This window comes from Lissotriton helveticus, chromosome 4_1 (genome assembly GCF_964261635.1).
Source record: "Lissotriton helveticus chromosome 4_1, aLisHel1.1, whole genome shotgun sequence".
NCBI lineage: Eukaryota > Metazoa > Chordata > Amphibia > Caudata > Salamandridae > Lissotriton > Lissotriton helveticus.
The window spans coordinates 249552920-249579283 of NC_136063.1; the positions used below are offsets into that span (position 1 = coordinate 249552920).

The 26364-nt window shown below is 43.9% G+C and overlaps 1 protein-coding gene across 3 annotated transcripts in view; it reads left to right on the top strand.

Moving 5' to 3' along the window:
- LOC144828504 (CMP-N-acetylneuraminate-beta-galactosamide-alpha-2,3-sialyltransferase 1-like) overlaps positions 1-26364 on the top strand; it is a 381510-nt gene that overhangs the window by 331329 nt on the left and 23817 nt on the right. For all 3 annotated transcript variants that reach the window (XM_078686730.1, XM_078686731.1, XM_078686729.1), the window contains 2 exons: positions 14526-14571; positions 17466-17585. In XM_078686730.1, coding sequence (XP_078542856.1) covers positions 14526-14571; positions 17466-17585 — 166 coding nt within the window. The remainder of the gene's footprint in view (positions 1-14525; positions 14572-17465; positions 17586-26364) is intronic.

A 26364-nucleotide genomic window follows, 5' to 3' on the forward strand; every position in this document is an offset into this window, starting at 1 on the left:
ACAGGGACAGGAGCAGTGTAAACGTGCTCACAAGTACAGAGCAAGAACAGAAAGGGAGCCGTGCACTATAGCCTCACGAACAGAGAAAAGGCAAAGTACATGCATCAGCACTGCAAGCTTCCCCCACACAAACAGAGAAGGAGTTCCTTAGTGTTGCGACAACAGTACATTTATTCCTCTTGCATGCAGCACAGATATGATACAGCCTGGGGCAGGAGAAACTTCCTTCACACTCATAGAACAGTACAAACTCTCCTCAAATACATATACATCATGGAACATAGGGGCAGCAGTGCAAGCTTCCCCCATATGAACGGAGCTGGGATTACAGGGGTGTGGCAACAGCAGAACTAGTATCCTTCATGCATGCAGCCCAGATATGAAACAGACTGCAGCAGATCAAGCTTCCTTCACATTCAGAGAACATTACAAGCTCTCCCCAAATATATGTACATGTTGGAGCATTGGTTAGCAGTGCAAGCTTCCCCCACACGAACGGGCAAGGTGATATAGCGAGATGAGGTGCATTGTTGGTGAGTGGTAGAGAGGGATTTCATGGAGAAGGAGGAAACTCATTGTTTTGGACATTATTTGCGAGATATGGCACAGGATATGCGGGTGGCGGTCGATTATGGCTCAACCTTCAAAAGTTTGAAGACCTCTGTCATAGGGGGTGCCAAAGCAACAATGCATTATGTCACAGTTAACGGGGTAACAAGCTACAAACCCGGGTAAAGCTCCAGAAAAATAGGTCCTATCTTGAGCACACCAACATGTATGCGAGAAGAAACTTGTAGATATCGGTTCCTTTTGCAGCTGCTTGTCTTCGAGCACTTACAAAATAGGCCTGAATTTAGAGCAATCTATCAAATTCAATTACACAAAATATTCCTACCGAGTTATGCCATCAAGCACTGTACAAATTATGTACTTTCACATTTAGTAGCGGTAACAAAAATTGACATAGCTCAATTATACACAAGCCTTGCCACAAAGGAACTGCTATAGCATATTGTTACCAAACAAGTACGCAGATGCAAAACGTACCACAGGCCACATTACATAGGTGCATATATTTCCATTCATTGCAGCAAGTCAGTTCTCCCTGCAACAACAAAAATGTAACCAGTAACATAATTCCGTGTCTCCATGTCAGTATCTTTGGCACAAGAGTCAGTGCTTAATTTGTGAAAAGACTATGAGCCAAGGCCATTCTCGGAAGTACACTGCACCCTCCACCAACCATACCCTGCCAGCGCTGCTAGTGGCAGTACTAGCATAACACCTAACCATCGCAATCCTGTGACAATTCAGACTATTTCAGGCAACATAAAGCTATAATAACTTCATGAGAGGCTAGCATTATTAGTCATTTTCAATTTATGTTGACTTAATAAACACAGTTGTTGTGCTCATCTCAACATGAAAGAGACAGCGCCACCATGTGGTGGACTGTCATTAGACCCAGTGCTGACAATTAATGGCCAGTGCCGAGCACCAGAAACCACAGACACAAATTAAGCAATAACAGGAGAGTAAGGGTATGCAATGGCAATTCACTCTTTATAGCGCACCAACCATGCAGCAGCTGCAGTTCAGGACTTAAGCATCACAGTTACAATGTACATGTTGCAGGTGCACAATAATAGCATAACACATGGAATTCTGCAATCCTTGTATAAAAACATGTCTTACATTTTTTTATTATCGACAAATTGTGAGGCCTTGAATCACTTATTATTCAGAAAAGATATCAGAATTCAATTGTAATACCTGTTGATTTCTGACATCACAATGCTACTGCCACAGCCAGCAACCAGAGGAAAGGTCGGTCAGGGCACAGAGCACAATTAATGCAGCAGTTTAAAGAAAAAAAAACCTTTGCTTTTCTTTCTTCTACTTTGTTTTTTTAGCATACAGTGACAAACATGTCTAGTGTTTGCTCTCCTTAGGTAAATATAGATATGTTAAAATTCTTCTGCATGTTTCTGAACATTCTGAGATTCTGCGCTTTTTTATAAAAAAATCTAACAAGGGAATAATTTGTCAGTTACTAAACAGAATATCATTCCCGAGCAAAGGACAAATTGACATTCACAGTTAGAACATATCAAGCTATCAGTCCAATAAAGTTTCAATTTCAAAATATTCTCAAAAGTTGTCTACTTTACTTTCTTGTCTCCTTTATTCTTATCATATTTGTAGATGTATTAAACATAACTTCTTGGTGTTAAATTGGTATAGATGACATCACCAAATGTAGCCAATAGCCGACACGTGTTTCGTCTCGGGGCAAATCACCCGACAACTTCCTCAGGGCTAGCACAAGTCTCAGTAGATAAGTTCACCACATTTCAGGTAAGACCTGTGTGTGGTACCAAATACAATGGGTCTAAAATAGTATATTTAATATACGATACATATCCTTCAGCGTTCTGACATATCACGTGAATAGAATCTCAATCGGACAGTAAGTCTGGTCCAGATAAGTGTAGATAGAATTAGTTTCATGAGGAGGAGAGTACTCCTGCCGTCATCCTCGGTCCATAAATCGGTGAACCCTGGAGCAACCCTGAAGATACTTGGTTTTGTTATTACTTGAATATTGGTGATGCACAGAGTGTAACCTCGCCATGCTTCTACGTTGATCATTTGTCAGTTAGTTTTCATAATCCTGAATATAAATCCCCTGTCCAAATATTGACAGATAGAATTAAACCATTGATGTAAACATACATCAAATTATCAATTAAAAGAAAACAGGTGTGCACAATATTTAAATTAAGAAAACATATCTATATTCCATACATGTAAGGAAGGGATGCACAATAAAAAGAATCCAAAACACACCATAACCTTGTCCACATGAATCAAATTGAAAATCATTATTAAACACACATAGGTCAAAGTATGTAGAGTCCACCCTCTTTTAAATTTCAGACTGTCCTGACTGAATGATTTAAGGGTGAACATTCAGTGATTCAATAGCAAGAAGTGGAGTTGGCACCGAGATTTTCTGTAGTACGTGAGACCATTCTCCGGAACTAGACAATTAAATGGCAACGGCTGGTTTAGAATCAGAGTGTAAACAAAAGCTTTTTATTTGTCAATGCCAAATCCACTTCTTGCCATTGAATCACTGGATCTTCACCCATAAATCATTCAGTCTTCATGGCGGACAATCTCTCATTTAAAAGAGAGTGAACTCCACATACAATGACCTAAGTGTTTTTATTATTGATTTTCAATTTGATTTATATGGGCATGGTTGATGTGTTTTTTGGATTCATGTTCTTGTGCACCCTTTCATTACATGCATGGAATACAGAGATTTTTTCGATGTTTGCGATCTACCCTTCCTTGGGTCCAGTTGTGTTACAGGTAAGTAATATTTTCGTTAGTTGTCAATGAAGTTATAAACTCATACAACTTTGCTTGGCTTATTCATGGTACGAGTGATTGTTGGATTTGGCCCTCTCTACAGGATCACCCCCATACCTTTTGCCAACACCCCTCCTGCTCTCTGAAATTCGTTGTTGTTGGCATGAGGACTATGCAAACTTTACCACTGCTGACTGGTGCTGAAGGACTTGTGCTCTCCTCTTCAAACTTAGTAAAATTAGCTTACACTCAATTGCCACATCTAATTACTTATAAGTCCCTACTATATGGTACTACTTGTATGATAGACCTGTAAATTAAATACTGCTAACAAGCCTGCAGCACTTATTGCGCCATCCACTAAAGAAGCCCTTTAAAACATGTCTGAAGCCTGCCATTGCAGCCTGTAGTGCATTTTTAAAACTGTCACTTCGACCTGCCAATATAAGCCTCTTTCCAGCCCTAAACCTCCCTTCTTAATATTCATAATCCCCCCCCCCCCCCCCCGGTACGCTCTAAACAGCCTATTGGGTAGTGTGCATTACATTCAAAAGTTGGGATGTGTTTTTAAGTTTTACATGTCCTGGTATTGAAATACTCCTAAATTAGTTTTCACTACTGTGAGGCCTACCTCTCCCTTATGATTATGTTGAGTTACCTTATCTCATCGGGAACAGATACAACTGTCATGTTTGATGTCAAGGTATTTGTAATTTAAAATCCTCCAGAGTGGTGAAGTCATATTTTAAGTCACAAATCTGAAAATGCAACTTTGAGAAAGTTGCCATTTTCTTGTCCTGACCATTTGGTGCCTGTAGCCTGTGTCCTGGATCACATGATTGAATAACATGTGAGTCGGCCTTTCTGTATTCCTGTTAGCACAAAGAGAGAAATGGAAGGTCACTCATGTTATTGCCTCCTACAGACTCATTAACACACAGAATGCTGCAAGGGATTGCTATTAAAGGGCTACCATTACCCTAACCTAACCCTTCATCTTTAGGTGATTAACCACTATAGACCCCCTCCCACCCCCCAAGTGTTGCCCATTGCGCCCTGAACTCTTTGTTTTGGTATTGGAGGTGCTGCTCCTGATTAACCCTAAAAGTTGGGACTTTGAAACACTAAAAAGTGGCCTGGGAACTGTTGGACCTAGTTTTGCCAAGTCACGTAGGGTAGCCTGGCCTAGGGTAAGACAGTCAATTTCCAGAAGCACAAGTGTAAAGGTTGCGCACCACCATGCAGTAACTTAATGCACTTCCACACAAAAATGACACTACACCCATCTTTTTGTGGAAAAATATGGACTGGTTTATAAAAATAATATACTCTGCTTTGGCTTTAGATCTTTAGTTCAAACGGATAAATTTCACATCAAATATCGGATCAACACCCTACTCAAAGTTAGATACAATCAATTAGTTTTCGGTCAATATAAATAAGGACAAGTGCAAGGGCTCTCAAGGAATAGAGTTAGTCCGCTATAAGAGTTCAAGCATTCTCTGGATTCCTAGAGAAGGTTTAAAGATAACGTTCCGGCTGCACAAAGGATCAACAGTTATTGATCAGAGCGACTCTCTCGAAGTCTTCCTCCTCCACCCCTAGCATGAAAGGTTTAAGCACCAACTCAGTCGTTCAAAACCTTCATGTACTTAGGGTATCAAGGCACTTGCAAGAGTCTCAAAGGTTTGCCGAATTAATTATACACTCCTCCAGTCAGGAAATAGGAAAGGGACTACCCTTTTGGGACCCCAGCTCAGTAGATCCCCGCTCTTAGAAACCCCCAGCTCACTCCTTACTTCAGGTGTTGGGCCACTGGGGCCAAAGTCTCGAACCGCTGTGGAGTACCAACGGTACCTGTAGGTTCCTGTCAGTCCTCAGCCAAACCTCGCCCACAGAACCAGCCACTCGGGCACCGGGCCGGCGCTGTGGGAAGGCTTCACGGACTGAGGAGATTCGGCGTTCGCGCCACACTCGCTTCCTCACCGGGCGTTGCCTCCGCCTCACTGAGGGAAGCGGCACTTCAAGGCAAGCGCCAGGGATCAGTGGCACCAGGCGCCGAAGACTAGTGGCTCCAGGACTGAGCCTGTTCAGTTCCGGCAGATCTCCTGTCGTCGCTCCGCCCCTCTTCTGGGATGAGCGTTCGCTCCGCCGAGCCTGCGCAGCTTGGGACACACTTCTACCTCACAGTGTCTCTACACTTCTTTCACCGGCCCAGGCAGCTTGATGGCCACTCCCCACCTCACGGCCACACTACCCGCTGGTACCGCCCCAGCCTCCACTCCCGGGTGAACCGCTACTCTCAGCTTGGCAGTCTCTACCGCAGGTACGGAAAAGGTGGGGGGGGTTAGTAGTATGCCGGTGGCACAAGTAGGGCCTTGGTTTGAAGCAGTGTACCCAAGGAAAGGGTAAAGAACTAGGCTTCTCAGCTTCGGTCCTTTCTTCTTTCCAAATAATTACTCTCAAAGTCTCTATCAAGACTCCCTCACTGGACAACGGACAGATCTATCTTCCGGATCAGTCTCCCTCGACCACTCCTATCCTTATGCTAGGTTTTGGTTGGGTCAGATGTCCAGGGTCATCAGGATCCCACCGAGGCAGGGCCAGGTCAGAAGCTACAAGGGAAGAAGGGTGGTGAAGCAGTAAGGAAGCAACCCTTAAATAGGAAGTCAACCCTCCGGATATCCTACCCCCGCCTTATGCTACCGCCTGTACTCCAGCTGACTCTCTCTGAATGACAAAATGGTCACCCTACAGGTGTCCTATTTATACCCTTAGCTCCTAAGGTCCAGAACCAGCCAGAAGGTTCTGGAAGCTGCCTATTCTATCCTATGGGCCCAGTTCCAGAGTTGAAAGTTGTGGCAGTTAATATCCACCATTTTGTTGATCTGGGTGAATCCCAGTCAGAAAAGGCACCTAAGCCTGAGGTGAAAAACTATGAGGGCCAAAGAGCATCTATCCCCCAGGCCAACTCCATAAAAATAGTCCAGTGGACACAAAAAGATAGAAAGGGAATGAGGGGCAAAAAGGGGACAAAATAAATAATTAATAGGAGGGACTACCCAAAGGCAGACAGGTCTAACACGCGTCCCCCCCAGCTGAAAGTGGGGAGAGCTACCCAACCCCTTGGGAGTCCTCATCACTAAGGCGGAAATACCTGGAGAGACCGTCTGCATTGGCGTGGTCCACTCCAGGCCGATGTTCCACCCGGAAGTCCATTCCCTGTAGGGAGATGGACCATCTCAACAGCTTGGGATTTTCCCCCTTCATCTGCATCAGCCAACGAAGGGGGCGGTGGTCAGTCTGAACCAGGAAGTGCGAGCCAAACAGGTATGGCCGCAGCTTCTTCAGAGCCCACACCACCGCAAAAGCCTCACGCTCAATTGCACTCCACTTCTGTTCCTGGGGAAGTAGTCTCCTGGATAGGAAAACTACAGTCTGATCCAGACCCTCTTCATTAAGTTGCGATAACACTGCCCCAATGCCATGTTCTGATGCGTCTGTCTGGACAATGAACTCCTTGGAGAAGTCTGGGGCCCTCAGGACCGGTGCTGCACACATTGCCTGCTTCAACTTTTCAAAGGCTTGCTGACAAGCCTCTGTCCAAATTACCCGTCGAGGTTGTTTCTTTGAGGTAAGCTCTGTGAGGGGCGCTACAATAGTGCCATACCCCTTCACAAAGCGACGGTAGTAACCTGTGAGGCCCAGGAAAGCTCGGACCTCAGTCTGGGTCTTGGGGGGTTCCCAGGCCATGATTGCCTCAATCTTTGCCTGGAGGGGCTGCACTGTTCCCCTACCCACCAAGTGTCCAAGGTACACAACCGACCCCTGTCCAATCTGACATTTGCTGGCTTTGATTGTCAAGCCAGCTTGTTTCAGGGCCTGGAGAACTGCTTGCAAATGTTGCAAATGGTCCTCCCAACTGCTGCTGAAGACAGCAATGTCATCCAGGTAGGCAGCGGAGAAATCCTCCATTCCGGAGAGGACCTGGTTCACCAGCCGCTGAAATGTGGCAGGGGCGTTCTTGAGCCCAAAGGGCCTCACACAAAATTGGAAGTGTCCCTCAGGCGTGGAGAAGGCTGACCTTTCCTTCGCTCCATCTGTCAGGGAGATCTGCCAGTACCCCGAAGTGAGGTCAAAGGTACTTAGATATTGGGCAGCTCCCAGCCGGTCAATTAATTCATCCGCCCTAGGGATCGGATGAGCATCAGTTTTGGTAACTGAGTTCAGTCCCCGGTAATCCACACAGAACCTCAGTTCTGGAGTGGTGCCTGGTGGAGCTGCTTTTGGCACTAGAACCACCGGACTGGACCAGGGGCTGCTGGAAGGTTCTATAACTCCTAGCTCTAGCATCTTGGTAACCTCTCCATGGATGCTAGCCTTCACCTTGTCGGACAGCCGGTAGGTCTTTGACTTCACTGGTGGGCTGTCTCCTGTGTCCACATCATGGGTACACAGGTGGGTCCTTCCCGGGACAAGGGAGAACAGTGTAGAGTAATGCTCCAGTATCTGGCGGCAGTCCTCCCGCTGTTCAGGAGTTAGGGATGGGGAGAGAATCACTCCCTCCACTGACCCATCCTTTTCCTGAGACGAAAACAAGTCTGGGAGAGGTTCGCTTTCCACTTCCTCTCCTCCATCAGTCACCATCATTAAGATGACCTCGGGCCTCTCATGGTGGGGTTTGAGTCGGTTAGCATGTAGCACCCGTAGGGGCTGTCGAGGGGTCTTAAGGTCCACCAGGTAGGTGGCCTTACCCTTCTTTTCTAACACCTCAAAGGGGCCTGTCCAGGGATCCTGGAGGGCACTTAGCTCTCCAGGCTCCATCACCCACACTTTCTGGCCAGGCTCCAACTCCACCGGGTGAGCGTTGTGGTCATACCACTCCTTCATTACTGCCTGGCTGGCCTCCAAGTTGTCAGAACCTTGCTTCCACAACTTCGCCATTTGGCTCCTGAAGGCCAGCATGTAGCTCACCACATCCTGGGGGGGTTTCCTGGGAGACTTTTCCCATCCATCCTTCACCAGGCTGAGAGGACCGCGTACAGGGTGCCCATACAGAAGTTCAAAGGGGCTGAAGCCCACTCCCTTCTGTGGTACTTCCCTGTAGGAAAATAGCAAACAGGGTAGGAGGACGTCCCATTTCCTCCGCAGGCTTTCAGGCAGACTTCTGATCATGCCCTTCAAGGTCTTGTTGAACCTTTCTACCAGTCCATTTGACTGGGAGTGATAGGGAGTGGTGAACCGGTAGGTCACCCCACACTCCTTCCACATTGCCCGCATGTACGCTGACATAAAGTTGGTCCCCCTGTCGGACACAACTTCCTTGGGGAAACCCACTCGGGTAAAGATCCCCATCAGGGCCCTAGCCACCACAGGTGCAGTGACAGTCCTCAGAGGAATTGCCTCTGGGTACCGTGTGGCATGATCCACCAGAACCAGGATAAACCTGTGACCAGCTGTTGTTGGTGGATCCAATGGCCCTACAATGTCGATGCCCACCCTTTCAAAGGGGGTGCTAATGACAGGAAGTGGTTCCAGGGGAGCTTTCAGCTTCACTCCTGTTTTCCCACTGGCTTGGCAGGATACACATGTCCGACAGTAGGTGTTAGACGCCACTTTCATCTGAGGCCAGTAAAAGTGGGGGACAAGCCGAGCAAAGGTCTTGTCCTGACCTAAGTGTCCTGCCAAAGGTATTTCGTGAGCCAATTCCAGCAGAAAGGCTCGGTATCGTTGCTGTACTACCAAGGCCCTTGATGAACCAGGTAAGGGTACCTTGGGTTCACTGTAGAGGAGTCCATCCTCCCAGTAAATGTGGTAGTGTCCCGCAATGTCCCCTGCTGCCTGGGCTTCAGCCTGTCGCCTCAGTCCCTCAAGGGTAGGGCACTCCTTCTGGCCCTTACAGAATTCTTCTCTGGTAGTCCCTCCCTCCACATGCCACTCAGCAGGGATGGGCAGGTCATCCATAGAAACTACTCCCCCCTCCACTGACTCCTGGTCCACCACCGCAGGTGGCCGATCCGTCACATGGGGTGTGGAAGCCGAAGCAGGCTTCTCCTGTCTTCAGGTCTGTCCCTTTTTGGCAGCGGGTTGGGCCATTGTTCCAGGCTCCAACCCAGGCGAACTCCCTCTCCGGGCAGTCGCAGACCTTGTGCTTACACAGGCCCAGTCAGGTGTACCCAGCATCTCTGTATGCGTCCGATATTCCACCTCTCTCCAGGCATTGTGCTCCATGTCATTCCCCAGCAGACAATCAACTGGCACGGCAGGGCTTACGGCAACTCGAAGTGAACCTGCAACCCCTTCCCACTCAAAGGGAACCTCGGCCACGGGGTAGTGGCCCATTCTGCCGTCAGCCATCACGGCGGGGTGGAGTACATTGGGAATCACCTGCTCTGGAGACACCAGTTGACTTCTTACCATAGTCATACTGGCTCCTGTATCTCTCAGAGCCTCCCCTCTTTGGCCATTGATGGTGATCCATTGCCCATACTTAGTAGTATTTGGAGGCACCTGGATCTTAGGAACCATCTCCCGTTCTCCCAGGGACACTAAGGTGACACCCGCCCACTCACCCCCCTTATCTAAGGGCAACTCCTCCCCGAGCGCTACACTAGCTACTCCCGGGGCTTTGCCTCCAGTGGGAGGGGGTGGTCTCTTTGGGCATCTGACATCTCCCTTATAATGTCCAACACCACCACACTCGAAGCAGTGGACAACCCTTGGCTGCTGGCTTTGGCCAGGATGAGGGTTTCTGGGCGGGTTAGCCTTAGGGGTGAAACCTGTTCCCTTTCCCTGGAAATTGTTTTGGGGACCTTTAGAGAACTCCCGCTTTTTATCTCCCCCCTCCTTCTTCTGGGGGGCGCCCTGTCCGGCCTTTTGGGAATCCCCTCCAGTCCCCTTTGAGGACACCCGGGTACTTGCCCAGATGTCCGCCTCCTCTGCAAGCTTCCGGGGGTTGGTCAGCTTGCTGTCCACCAGGTGTTGGCGCAGCTCGGGAAAACATTTCTTGAGTAGATGCTCTTTGAGAAAAAGATCATACAACCCCTCATAATCCTTCACCTCACTGCCCTGTACCCAGCCCTCCAATGCCTTCCTTGCATAATCCAGGAAATCCACCCAGTTCTGGGTGCTTAACTTGTGGCTCCGCCTGAACTTTTGGCGATACTTCTCCGGGGTTAGCCCAAACTTTCTGATCAATGCTAACTTCATGGTGGGGTAGTTTGTCTGCTCCTCCGGTTCTAAGGCTAACAAGGTGTCCCTACCAGTAGGAAGCATGTACTTGTACAACCCACCCCCCCAGTGTTTCTCCTGGATCCCATGGGCTCTTAAGGAGACCTCATAGGCAGCCAGCCACTTGGCTATGTCATCCCCCTAACTATAGCTGGCAATTATATCCTTAGGCAGGTAGGGTCTGGACTCCCTGGTTGGTTCTCTGGTTTCGCTGCCACCATTTGGAGAGTTGGCGAGTCCTAACTGTAGAGCCTTGAGTTCTAGCTCTTTTAATCTAAGCTCATGAGTCATCCTCTGTTCCTCCTTCTCCTGTTCTAACCTGGCTAACTCCCACTTCAGCTTCCTTTTTTCCCTCCTGTCTGTGAGCTCCGCTTCGGTCAAGCTTCCCCCGGAGACACTACTGCCCCTCCTAGAGGAGGTCATTGGTTCGGGGAGTAGGTTTCCCACCTCTGGATGGAACAATCCCTCTACCCCTATGACCGTGTCCCGGTCTGTCCCCTCATCCTCCTCCTCCTTCCCTTCTCCATGTGCTTCCACCCAAGCCCTCAAACTGGTCTGGAGTTCCCCCTTCTTGGCACCACGCTTAAAGAACACTCCCATTTGTTGACAGAAGTCTTTTAACTGGGCCACAGAATAAGTGTCCAGTTCTTCCAGTGCAAATTCCATTTTGCTAAAGGCAATTCAAGGTCAAGCACACAAAAAGAATAGAGTTGCAGGGGCAACCTGAAGCTAACTCCACCCCACCACCAGGAATAAATTTGGAAAAAGCTAAAGTAAAAAAATTAGGAAGTCCGCCAGGAGAAAACTCCAGGTGTAGGTTAGTGGATTACACTTAGTTACTCCAGATTAGTCGCAACCACAGTTTTCATCCCACCGCTAGACACCAATATGTTGGACCTAGTTTTGCCAAGTCACGTAAGGTAGCCTGGCCTAGGGTAAGACAGTCAATTTCCAGAAGCACAAGTGTAAAGGTTGCGCACCACCATGCAGTAACTTAATGCACTTCCACACAAAAATGACACTACACCAATCTTTTTGTGGAAAAATATTGACTGGTTTATAAAAATAATATACTCTGCTTTGGCTTTAGATCTTTAGTTCAAACGGATACATTTCACATCAAATATCGGATCAACACCCTACTCAAAGTTAGATACAATCAATTACTTTTCGGTCAATATAAATAAGGACAAGTGCAAGGGCTCTCAAGGAATAGAGTTAGTCCGCTATAAGAGTTCAAGCATTCTCTGGATTCCTAGAGAAGGGTTTAAAGATAACGTTCCGGCTGCACAAAGGATCAACAGTTATTGATCAGAGCGACTCTCTCGAAGTCTTCCTCCTCCACCACTAGAATGAAAGGTTTAAGCATCAACTCAGTCGTTCAAAACCTTCATGTACTTAGGGTATCAAGGCACTTGCAAGAGTCTCAAAGGTTTCCCGAATTAATTATACACTCCTCCAGTCAGGAAATAGGAAAGGGACTACCCTTTTGGGACCCCAGCTCGGTAGATCCCCGCTCTTAGAAACCCCCAGCTCACTCCTTACTTCAGGTGTTGGGCCACTGGGGCCAAAGTTTCGAACCGCTGTGGAGTACCAACGGTACCTGTAGGTTCCTGTCAGTCCTCAGCCAAACCTCGCCCACAGAACCAGCCACTCGGGAACCGGGCCGGCGCTGTGGGAAGGCTTCACGGACTGAGGAGATTCGGCGTTCGCGCCACACTCGCATCCTCACCGCGCGCTGCCTCCGCCTCACTGAGGGAAGCGGCACTTCAGGGCAAGCGCCAGGGATCAGTGGCACCAGGCGCCGAAGACTAGTGGCTCTAGGACTGAGCCTGTTCAGTTCCGGCAGATCTCCTGTCGTCGCTCTGCCCCTCTTCTGGGACGAGCGTTCGCTCCGCCGAGCCAGCGCAGCTTGGGACACACTTCTACCTCACAGTGTCTCTACACTTCTTTCACCGGCCCAGGCAGCTTGATGGCCACTCCCCACCTCACGGCCACACTACCCGCTGGTACCGCCCCAGCCTACACTCCCGGGTGTACCGCTACTCTCAGCTTGGCAGTCTCTACAGCAGGTACGGAAAAGGGGGGAGGGGTTAGTAGTATGCCGGTGACACAAGTAGGGCCTTGGTTTGAAGCAGTGTACCCAAGGAAAGGGTAAAGAACTAGGCTTCTCAGCTTCGGTCCTTTCTTCTTTCCAAATAATTACTCTCAAAGTCTCTATCAAGACTCCCTCACTGGACAACGGACAGATCTATCTTCCGGATCAGTCTCCCTCGACCACTCCTATCCTTATGCTAGGTTTTGGTTGGGTCAGATGTCCAGGGTCATCAGGAGCCCACCGAGGCAGGGCCAGGTCAGAAGCTACAAGGGAAGAAGGGTGGTGAAGCAGTAAGGAAGCAACCCTTAAATAGGAAGTCAACCCTCCGGATATCCTACCCCCGCCTTATGCTACCGCCTGTACTCCAGCTGACTCTCTCTGAATGACAAAATGGTCACCCTACAGGTGTCCTATTTATACCCTTAGCTCCTAAGGTCCAGAACCAGCCAGAAGGTTCTGGAAGCTGCCTATTCTATCCTATGGGCCCAGTTCCAGAGTTGACAGTTGTAGCAGTTAATATCCACCATTTTGTTGATCTGGGTGAATCCCAGTCAGAAAAGGCACCTAGGCCTGAGGTGAAAAACTATGAGGGCCAAAGAGCATCTATCCCCCAGGCCAACTCCATAAAAATAGTCCAGTGGACACAAAAAGATAGAAAGGGAATGAGGGGCAAAAAGGGGACAAAATAAATAATTAATAGGAGGGACTACCCAAAGGCAGACAGGTCTAACAGGAACTAACAGAAAACCAGGACCTACCTGCCTGCCAATCCCTCCAAGGTGCATCTCCCCTGCAGCAAATCCTGATCAGATGGACCTCTGAGCAACGATATCCAACCTTGTTGAGCCCTTTTCCCAAAAAGTTGTCTTAAGTCCAAAGGTAAAAAATTTCACTAGGCTCTACAACTACAGTCTCCCCATTGATTATGATGCACTCCTCAGCCTCAGAACCCAGCATCTCGTTGGGTGCTATTTTTCCCCAAGCATTGTCTAGCACTCCCTGGCAACTACAACACCTCCTCAGACACCACTTGCTGCCTTGTCTTGGTGAACTCTACGTTCCTCTAGAATTTTTCACAGAATTTCTTCTAAGTCCGAAGGTAAGTCGAGACCAGGCCAAACCACCTTGTGTATCCATACCACAATCCATCCTGGTCAGTCTTTTGACTCTGCCCCGGCTTGTACCATTAGATACCGGAGGTTGACACTTTGATCTTTTAGGCACTAGTTTTCATTAAAAACTTTAAACATTTATAACTCTGGTTCTATTGATTGGATTTAATTCATTTTGGTATCTTGTTATTTACTACATTTTGCAAAATTGGTGTGGCATTTTTCTGGTGTTGTGTTTTCCCATTATTACTTTTTAAGTGCAAAATAAATACTTAACAGTAGTTAACAAGTTGGAACTGACTGCTTTTGTGCCAAGCTACCAGAGATTTACACACATGGTAACTTAGTGAATTTTGTCGTTCACTTTGACAAGGATTGTGGTTGTTGCATGAGTAGGGTTTCACATCCATGAACCAATAACCCAATTTCTAACAGTGGTTCTAGACATTTTAGGAGCAACAATTTCTTACTTTTAAGGCCAACTGAAGTCAACACTTCTCTACTGTAAGCAGCGGAGATGTTTTATCAACAGCATGAGTCTAAATGAAACTTGGTGGTGACAGAAACAGACAAATAATTTGCAGTTTGAATTTGTAGTCTGTATATAATATGGGTGATGTTGATGTTTTTATATTGGGGTAGAGTTGTTAGATGTTTGTACTGTATATAAGAAATGTAATAAGCCCTCTTTATGTTTTTTACAGAACGTATGCTAGAGTTCCACGTAAAATCAACGTTCGCAAAGACAAGGTATTTCTACATGAATGTATATTGGGGCGTGATGACCATTTCTTATTACTTTTATTAAACCAATTTCTCAAACAAATGGCATCATGCCATTTTGCTTTTCTATTGGATTATTTGATTATCCTTATTAAGTATCAATTAGAACATGATTTTATTTATAGAGACCAAACGTTTCTCAGGATACTAGAGATGCTCATATTGTTTTTTTGTTCAGCAAACCTTGGGCCTCGTCGTAAATGGATTTAACCAATATGTCAGTCCTTGGGCTTGTCAAGATATTTAGTGACCCATAGAATTTGAAAAAGGGACCCAACACCGGCTATTAGTTTTGCTGTCAGCAAATGTTTGCAAACTTTTTGGCATAGGCGTAGTAAAATTCTAAAGGAGATAACATGTTGAAACACACTGTATACACATTTTTTACAATCACACTCACTGGATTATATATTTGCATATTTAGAATGTTTTTAAAAAAAATTGCAGAGGTTTTCAATCCCTTGACAATCACATTATTTGTATTCAGTTCTTAAATTAATTCTGTATCAATTGATCATTTGGAGGAATTAAATGTGTGCTCATTGAGATTTTATTGATTAGAAATATGAATCCTGTGTCACAAGATACATTCCATCCATGCACTCCTTTTTAACTTTTCCTTAATGTTTCAAAAATTCTTTTTTCATGCTTTTACATTCCATTTATTGGTAACGAAGATTTTCATAGTATCATTCTTTTTATGAATATTTCACTTCATATTCAATGATTATGATAAATTGATATGTATACAACAAGGAATGATATTGATGTATATTTTTTTGTGTTATATGATGGTACCAATAATGACATATGAAACTGTTTTCAGATATAAAAGAAGGCCCCTGATGAAGGGCTATATGCTTGAAATGCATTGGGCAAAATAAAATCATGGAATATGAAGTGAAATATTCATAAAAAGAATGATACTATGAAAATCTTCGTTACCAATAAATGGAATGTAAAAGCATGAAAAAAGACTTTTTGAATCATTAAGGAAAAGTTAAAAAGGAGTGCATGGATGGAATGTATCTTGTGACACAGGATTCATATTTCTAATCAATATTATACCAATCCTAATAGCTCAGTAGGATTACCATTTTATGCACCAACGAATCATATGAAATACTGTTTAAAAATCATTTACTAGACTCACAAACAGAGTGCGGAACCCAAGTCAATTGAAGTGCATCATTGAGATTTTATACCTTACATGGATAGGGAAAAATTTTTAAACTGACTTGAGCATGAGCAATCCTATTTATAAACTTATTTATTTTTTAAGCATATTTTATTGTATTATTGTATGTACACTTTGATGGTTCATGGCAACTGAAAAAACAGTATTCTACTACTATTACTAGATGCAGCCTTCCTACATGTTTCTTTTTAATGTCTTCTTTAACTGAAGCCCGTTTATTATACATCACATATACAAATACACTTTTTACTAATTCAAATTCACATTTTGTTTGTTCTTGATACATGCACTTTTAAACACAGTTTTGCAAATCTCTGAATTTTCTATACAAATGACATTAGATAGAAGCAAGAACATTCCATATAACAGAGATCGGTCGAAGCAGAACAAATAACAAGTGCAATTTACAAATGTTCAGTGTGTATACACTAGAATTCTTGTTATGTGTGAAATACACTGCATAACAATAGAGGACAAATACCGCATTCAGCCTACGGTACATGGCACATAGGTTTATGAAAGAAGCTTTCAAAACTGACCTCAATCTCATCTTCTTCGGTCTGAAGGCCAACCTTGTGACCACCGCGCCTGCGGCTAAGCCCCCAGAAGCCTCTTCTAACATGTAAACATTTAAGAGTTACACGTTCTCATCTCTTCAACTCTAATCCTACCTCATTATCTATCCATATGATTGCTCTATACAATGTTTATGTTAAAAATTATGTGGTATCAAAAACACCTACAAGTAATCATTTTGTCTTACTGCTGATTACGAAAGGATTGCCATGAGAAACCAAAGACCCCTAAAAAAACGACTGCAAAAATAAAGACTCGAAAATGTGCCTTAAAAACTAAAAACCAATAGAAATGACAAAACCAAGCAAACTCATTTACTAACGAATTTGCTTTGTTAAATTACTAATTTGACTTCAGAACTAGCATATTTGAGTACAAATGCTGGTGGCGGGATAAGGGGCCACCAGTGTGTGTGTGTGTTGCTAAATAATTTTGCATTTGAACCTACTTCTCTTTAGTATTTAATTTCATATAGTACTGCGAAACTGTTTTTTGTATACTTTTTGAATTTTCGAACAGTCCAAAGTATTTTGTTCTCTTCTGCTACAGTGGAATTGTATTCATTTTTATATAACGATACTCATTACCTGCAACACCTCAGCAGGGCTGTTTATTTCTCTGTTCAATCCTGTTAACTTACAAAAAATACTTTGCACTGCCTATGCACTGACCCTCCAGTGTTTCAGCAGTAGACAGCGAATGAAATTACTTTACAAGATCATGGGAGCCGGCAGTGGCACCATAGATAATAGCATATCCAAATAAAAATGATTTATCAATGTAATTTGTATCCTTCTCCTGGGCTAAAAATAATAAATTCCTCTCAAGACTGAAGGTCGCAGGAGGTTATTAAATATGTTGTGCTACAAAAAGTTCAACCTGATTCTTAGCTTAGTTCATTATTCTCCACAACCTCAGAAATCACACAGTTTGGTACCACAAAACAGTTCTGCCTCCACAGTCATCATTTTAGCTATATAGACCATATCACATACAATGTCTGTGTGTGTTTCTTTTAAGGTAACCTGACTTAAAATGTAATATATATTTATATATCATTATAGATTTATGGCTCTTTTTTTTGCAGATAGCAATCTTTAATCCCACATTCATGAATTATGTTCACTTCAACTGGATGGAAAACCATGGCGTGTATCCCTCCACTGGAATTATGTGCATAATATTTGCACTCCATGTTTGTGATCAGGTACAATTTTGTGAATTATTCTGGTGAATTACATTACATTAAATGTGCGGAAACAGTATGTGTAAGCAGTGATTAAAACAAAGCCTAGTTTGCAGTATGACTTTGTAATAAATTCACATAGTGCGCACAACAAGGAAAGCAGTGTTTAGATGGGGTTTGAAAATAGTAAGGGAGCCCCCAGAGAACACACCTTCAGAAATGATTGCAAATTAAGGGTCATATGTGCAATGAAATGGCGTAGTGGGGAGCTGCGTCAAATTTGGCAGCGCTTTACTTCGACATTTCCAAAATACAGGGATGCACCATATTTACAACGACACCCCCGTGTTTTCCCTAGCACTGGTGCTAAAATTAGCTCCCTAGTGCCAACACAGGCACCCTTGCAGTATAGTGCAAGAGTGCCTGCATTGCACTGATTGTTTATGTCCAGGAAGAGCACATAAACAATCAATAATGGTGATTTGTTACTTCTATGTGTGCTGCATTCTGCAGCACACATAGAAGTAGCAAATCGTCAATATTTAGTGATAATTTATGTGTAGAAAGGGACACCTTCCTGCACTTAACCTGTCATTCATGGTGTTTTGCTCATTCTGTGTGCAGGAGACATAAAAAAGCAAAAACCAGGATATCTAAAAGTATTTCTCCTCATTTTGCCATTCTAAAGCCTGCTCTTGTATGGCGTTAGTTTTTGGTATGCCTCAGATTTACAGACCCTTGTAAATCTGGTGTTGTGGTGGAATGCCCACAGAAACACCCATTGCTCTCCCCTTTTATGCAGATACCTGTGTGAAAGGGTACCATATTAAAAGCGGCATTAAGCCACAAAAAGTGGCTTAACGCCACTTTGTAGGTATAGAGTAGGGCATTACGCCACTGGAACTTCAGTAAATGTGACGTTTCTGTGGTCAATGTCTTTGTAAAATGCAGCTAGCTGTGGGAACCATTCATAGATCTGACCTACTTGTTACTTCTCCAAAATATTGATAAGCAGTCCAATCATGCCATTTATTGAGAAAGCGACCAAGAAACTGACACAGTGGCTGGGTGTTTGCGTGTGCAGGCGGCTCCTACAGTGCACTAATCTGAGAAAACTGGACTTAAGTTCTTAACCCCTTCGACGCTCATGACGAGCTCAGCTCGTCATGGAGTTTCCATTGATTTCAATGGAAATTACATGGAAGATTATCATGGACCTTAGCATCCAAGTGGTTAAGCAGCACGGTGATAATAAAAAGCCTTCATGCCTGAAAGATGTGGGTTCCTAAGCTTTTGGTCCAGATCTGAAAAGCATCAATCTTTGTGAACATAGAGGGCTTTCAAGGATGCTGACAAGCTATGATCATCAGCAGACAGAGCTCTACTTGGGAGATCTCTGTGGAATCTCTGGCACTGATAGGCTGTCACTTTCTTGAGATCCATCATAAAGATTTTTGATAGCTAGAACCATGATTATTACATGAGGTTCTAGACCACATTAGATTCTTCTTTCCATAGGCAAAAGTATTGAAGACATTTTCGTCAATTGAAAAGCTGGAGTTATGTTTATTAGAAATTAGACTGGAAATACCGTGGTCACCAGATCAAAATTATAGTTTGAAAAATTGACTGATAATATTGTAGAGATAATACTCTTTTCAGCCTAATGTAGATAGTTTGCTGCTAGGTTGTGGGTCCCTGTAGGTGTTTTTCTCACGCAGTTATTGTAAGACTGAATCTGATCCTTCCCTTGTAGTGGAGAGTTTGCTATATGCATTTTCCTTACTTGGTGAAGTGCAAGTTTGGTGAAATAGGGAGGGCTGTTTATTTTTTATGGTGGCACTCAACGAAGACCAAACCGTTGGCTTTGCAAAAATCAAACGTGCATGATCATGAGGCCATGTCTTTACAGTGGTCTTTTCCAGTAGATAGAATAGGCTTCCTCCATCAATGAACTATCTGGAAAATAACTTGTCATTTGGAAACTCCTGAAAACGTATTCTTTCTCTGGCTCATAGTGTCCTTACTTTTCTCCTTTCTTTGTGTTCTTTAGTGCCTGGATGCCCTATCCTTTGGAAGACATCACTGTATAGATCTGATGTTCATTCATGCTGTTACAGCTAACATTTAGAGCAATTTACTGCATGGTCAAGCCGGTGATATGCAATTTCTGTGCTGGTTTTCCAAATGTATCAAGACTTATTTTATGATCTCTGATGCATAGTTTTAATGCTCATTTTTCCTAGGAATAATCCTGCCAACAGTACAAAAATCATGCTCCATATAAAATTCTAATGTCTATGCATAAGGACTGTGAAAATGTAAGAACCTTCAATAGAAGACTCTTTCAGTAGTACATTAAGCTCACAGCTTTTGGTTTCAAATCCTTTCTCTCTGTGGAATTCCATGTATTTATGGTTGTAAATCTCACTCACATATATTGTACTTATGTAGCTGTTCACATTCTTTACTAAAAATATAAAATGGCTAGACCACCAACATAAAAGGTCTTAAGGTTGGCGGTAACAGTATCGCGGAAGCTAGCAGCAGCACAAGTCAGATACATAATGTATGTAACACAAATAACGATGAAACAAGAGTGCAAAATGTGGGTTTTGACAAAAAACTTAAATGTAATAAATAAAGTTTGGAAAAAAAATCTATTAAAAATAGTAGAGGTTGGCGGTAACAGGACATCTGCCATCAAACAGCAGATGATCCATTCGCTAGCCTCTTGGATCCTCAGTCTCATTTCATGGTGCAGTAGGTGCTGTGATTTCGCCTGCAGAACCACAGCTTGTTCCTCTGTATGAATAACCCTATATACTGCAATACACCCTGCTAACAAGGTGCACGAAGAGCCTCCTTATTTAAGGTGACATATCCTTTCCCTTTCCCAAGATCACAACATGGAGCTATCGGGCAGACGAAAATTAGCAATGTCTCCATGCACCACTAAAAAAACTCCCTGCTCATCAGGGAGACTGATCATTAATCCTTTCACACCAAAAAAACTGAAAAATGCAACCCAAAACATCATTCAAACACGGCATGATGGAAAGTCCAGTACTGGAACTTTTTCTCAAAGATACTCCAATCATGTCAGTGGGAACACATTTGGCAAAAATAAGCCACCTGCTCGGTGGCCAAGTAAATATTTGATGGGCAGGCTGGGGTGGTGAAGGCACTGCCCACATCCCAAGTAAAATGATTGCCTTTATATGAGGACCTGTATTTAAATGAAATCATTTTTTGATTAGAGCTAGGCACTAATCTTCAGCTGTATGTAGAGGCTTTAACCCCTTCGCAGCTAGGCCTTTTCCCCTCCTGTGCTAAGCCTTTTTTTGGCTATTTGGGGTAGTGTGCCCTTAGACCCCTGTAACCTTTTGACCACATAAGGTATCCACGCCAATTTTGTGTCCTTTTCTTCCAACATCATGGGAATTCTAAAGGTACCCAGGGTTTGTGGAGTCCCTTGGAGGGGTCCCAGAAATTAGCCAAAATACAGTAACTATTTTGTTTATGTCAGAAAAATGAGAAAAACGGGCTACAAATGAAAGCCTCTAGGGTTTTCCCTACAAATGTTATCAAAAAAGGGTTTGTGGGGCTGAAATCAAAATTTTCCCAGCTTTTAGGGAATGACAGTCTTTTGTCAGAGAACCAACATTTTTTTACACAGGTTTAGCATTTTTCTGGGACATAGCCTATTTTTGCTATTTTTAGTGCTTTCAACCTCCTTCCAGTTTATGGTAAAAATGAGCATGAAAGCAATAATGGATCCTGGAAAGCTATACATTTTAGAAAAGTAGACAACATTCTGAATTCAGAAAGGGGTCATTTGTGTAGATCCATCAATGTTTCTTTATAGAAACTAACAGTTTAATATTGGAAACATTTAAAATAAGTTGAAAAAAACAGCCTTTTGTGTCAATGTATTCACCTGTAACTTCTTATAATTATGACGCTCTTTGAAAGCAATATACCGTTAAATCCGCTGGACCTTCCTAGTTGTGGGGATATATAGGACTTGTAGGTTCACCAAGAAGCAGACAAACCCAGAGTCAAAAACTGAGTAGCAATTTGCAATGGCTTTTTAGGTCTCGACTATTATATCCCGCAGGGATAGATAGGTGAGATTATAGTAGGCAGTTCATAAACTCTATCAAACTTGCGGATCGCGTACAGTTCATGTGAGCTATGCGCGTGCATGCCATCGCCACCCACTTCACACAACCATTTGTCTGTGCCTCGCATCAGACTTCAAAGGCTGCCGCTCCCCGGCCCCCCCCCCGCGTGCACATCGAGCACCTCCATTTGTCTGTGCCTCGGCATCAGACTTCAAAGGCTGCCGCTCCCCATCCACCCCGCCGCGACAGCAATGCCGAGAGCTTGTTTTCCGCTGTCCCTTTGTCCCCCACATCTCACGTTCTTCTCTTCCTTGTTCTTTCTTACAACCATCTAGCTCCCCCTCTTTCTTCATCCTTCTTTAATTTCCGTATTTCTTGCCTTTTCTTAGCTTCTTTTTGTCAAATATTCTTTCTTAATTCAGTGCAGCGCATTTCCCATGTTCTCCTCTCCAAAGTCCCCTCCCCATCGCTCTTATGATTGCCTAATCTCTTCAAGTCTTCTCACTCATTCCCCTTCTTTCTTCTCTCCTCAATTTTGCTTGCAGTTCCCATTATCACTCCATTTTCTCATTCCTAATTTCTTTCTCAAATTGGGTCATGTGATACCACTCATGCTGCAAAAAGCATGTTTTTGATAGTAAGATGTGACCAGAAATTTCCACGCATGCAAATCAGTAAACAGTTTTTAGAACTGCTTTCCCTCCATGAAAGTTCCAAAAGGGAGCTTCCATTTCCAATGATTTTATGTAATTCATTCATTTCATTGCGATTCAATTCAGTTCAGTTCAGTTCAGCTAAATACACTATTTACCGGCATGATGTAAGCGTTTCCGGGTCACCGATGGTGTCACCAGCAGGTAAGTATTTAAAATACATTTCTGTCACATCTGGAACTTAATCAAACAGGATGTGCATCTGGTGCTTATTTTCTAGCATTATCAAGGCAATTATCCTGCGTGGAAAACACGTATACAGTAATTCCTTCAGGCCAAATATTCATAAAAGTTTATTTGAATTTCTACTAGGCACAGGTGATATTGTTTGTAATCAGATTTAGCACAAGGTTCTGTAGCTAATACACACGGTACGGGGACAATAATAGTGGGTACTTCTTTCTCTCCTCAACCACAATTCGTGCACACCCTACAGACCCCCCCCCAACAATTTTGGGCTATACAACGAAGGGGCAAGGCACAGATTACTACTTAAGGCAGGTCATCTCAAAGCACATTTAAGCGATCTCATAAAAACGCCCTTCACTGTCAGAAGCAAAAAGCCAGCTTCAAGTTAGCAATTAGCAGCTGACCGCCAGCTTGAATTCAACCGTAAAAACGCTGACATTTCTCCATCATAAATAAAATTTAAACAGACGGTAAGCTCGTCAAGGTTGCAAAACCCACACTCCCATAAATTCCCTTCCGACTTTGCCTGCTCAACCAGTGGAATTCACGGAACATCTTCCGAAGGCATAAACCTGATTTACAGCCAGACTGAGTCAAGCAGTCTGAGACGCGAGTCCTGTTGATTAAACTGTATGCGCTCAAGTGGAGCAGCGGGTAACCCGCCGGCCCGTTTAGTTTTTGAAGTTACTGATTTGCATCTGACAGATGCTGCAGACGAAAAGATTAGGATCTTTACAATAAGCCTTATCCCCACTCAATTAGCTGGTCCTGGTTTCATTTCGCAGCTGTAGGGAACATGGAAATGTTTCACATTACAGCAGGTTCCTTTTTTCTCCAAAACAAATGCGAATACAGTAGGATTTATTTACACAGCTACACTAGACTGCATAAAAACAACATTTTTTTAAACCAAAGTTCAAATTGTATTGCAACAAATACGCTTTTATTTACATTCACAATACAAATTTTGTTTTGGGATAGCTGCAAACAAAATAGGATAAACTAAAATAGTCTCGCCCTATTTCTTCGCAACCTGCACAATAGGACCAGGGGATAATGTTAGGCTCCTGCTACTCACACGCAATTACATTTTAATCCAAGTTACTGCATTAAACTTTACCAATTAGTCATTTAAACAGTTGGGCTTGGTTTTTAGAAAAGGAAACCCCTTAGGTTGTGACACTTGTGCAGTCAGCAGTCTCCTCAATTTCATACCAGAATTCTGGAACGCAATCCCCTAACGCCCTCACTCTATCTATTGCCCTCACTCTATCGATCTATCTATCGCCCTCACTCTATCTACCGCCCTGACTCTATCGCCCTCACTCTATCGATCTATCTATCACCCTCACTCTATCTATCGCCCTCCCTCTATCGTTCTATCTATTGCCCTCACTCTATCGCCCTCACTCTATGTACCTCTCTGTCGCCCTCACTCACTCTATCTATCTATCTATCTATCTATCTATCTATCTATCTATCTATCTATCTATCTATCTATCTATCTATCTATCTATCTATCTATCTATGTATCACCCTCTATCTATCTATCGCCCTCTATATATCTATCTATCGCCCTCTATCTATCTATCTGTCTATCTTATCTATCTACCTCATTCTATCTATCTATCTATCTATCTATCTATCTATCTATCTATCTATCTATCTATCTATCTATCTATCTATCTATCTATCTATCTATCTATCTATCTATCTGTCTATCTATCTATCTATCTCCCTCACTCTATCTATCTATCGCCCTCACTTTATCGATCAATCTAACTATCGCCCTCACTCTATCTATCGATCTATCTATCGCCCTCACTCTATCTATCGATTTATCTATCGCCCTCACTCTATCGATCTATCTATTGCCCTCACTCTAGCTATCGCCCTCACTCTATCGATCTATCTATTATCCTCACTCTATTTATCTCTCTGTTGCCCTCACTTTATCTATCTATCTATCTATCTATCTATCTATCTATCTATCTATCTATCTATCTATCTATCTATCTATCTATCTATCTATCTATCGCCCTCTATCTATCGCCCTCTATCTATCTATGTATCGCACTCTATCTATCTATCTATCTATCTATCTATCTATCTATCTATCTATCTATCTATCTATCTATCGCCCTCTATCTACCTATCTATCTATCTATCTATCTATCTATCTATCTATCTATCTATCTATCTATCTCCCTCACTCTATCTGTCTATCTGTACAACACACATTCCCCACATTTCTGTGGTGGAAAGTTCTGGAATCTGCGTGGATCCACGAATTTCCACCCACCCCGCATTCCCCAAAGACTTCTGAGAAAAATGGTACCTGACCTGTGTTGACTGGCCTAGTACCTGCGACAGGAAACGTCGCAAAACACAACGTGGTCGCACCTCAATTTCGCAGTGAAAAAGGACCCTTTTTTTGCAAAGTGCCTAGCTGTAGTTTTTTAACCCTAGCTCTGTCGGCACCTAGGGAAACATAGCAAACCTATACATTTTTTTAAATTAGACACCCAGGGAAATCCAGGATGGGGTGACTTGACTGCCTCCCACCAGGTTCCGTTACCCAGAAAACCTGGCACACCTTAAAAATTGTAAAGAAAACCCACATTTTCTCCACATTTCTGTGGTGGAAAGTTCTGGAATCTGCGTGTATCCACAAATTTACTTCCACCTTGCATACCCCAAAATCGTCCGAGAAATATGGTACCCCATTTGTGTGGTTCGGCCTAGTGCCTGCGACAGGAAACGGCGCAAAAAGCAACGTGGTTGCACCTCAATTTCACAGTGACCCTTTTCTGGCAAAGTGCCTAGCTGTAGTTTGTGAACCCTAGCTCTGCCGGCACCTAGGGAAACCTACCAAACCCACACATTTCTGGAAAGTAGACACCCGGGGGCATCCAGGAGGTATGGCTTTCGTGGATCCCCCAACGTTTCCTTACCCAGAATCCCTTGCAAACCTCAATTGTAGCTGAAAAAATCTATCTTTTCACATATTTTCATGTGGGAAAGTGTGGCATCAATGGGCTCACACAAATTTCCTACCACCCAGCATTCCCCCAGGTCTCCCGATAAAAATGGTGCCTCACTTGTGTGGGAGGCGTAAGTACCCGCGACAGGCAAGGGCCCAAAACATAGTAAGGCGACATCAAAATTGCCTATCTCAAAACCACCTGCTTTTACAAGGGGGGTGACCTGGGTTTTTGGCCCCGTGCTCACTGGCCATCTAAGGAAACCTACCAAGCCCACACATTTCTGAAAAGTAGACACCCGGGGGCTTCCAGTAGTGAGGCAACATTAACATTGCCTATCAAGAAATGTTTTGGTGTCAGACCTCCCAACAATGCTACTGGACACACACATGTTGTGTGTGCTCTGAGAACTAAGATCTGCCGGTCCCAAGTCAAAAATTCAACACGGAGTCCTTGCTGGAGATTGCGGACTTAAGATGGCCGCCGATGCGCGAGACGAGTTGGCAGTCTAGTTGTTGATTTTCTCCACAGCTGTCAGTCCTTAGGTGAGGCACGCTGTAAAACGAATGCGCACTTCACCTGAGGAAATGGGAGAGACAGCAGTGTTTCGCAGCAGCTCCCGACCTTGCCCCTTCTCCTTTCTCCCCCTTTGCGTCATGTTTTCCCTTTTAGTCCGAATTAGAAGTCGGACCTTTCCTTCCACTTCACCCAGGTTTTTTAACTCAATCCCAATTTCCAGTAAAAGTTTGTACCACAGTATTTCATTGAAGCGAACGTCCAGAGAACT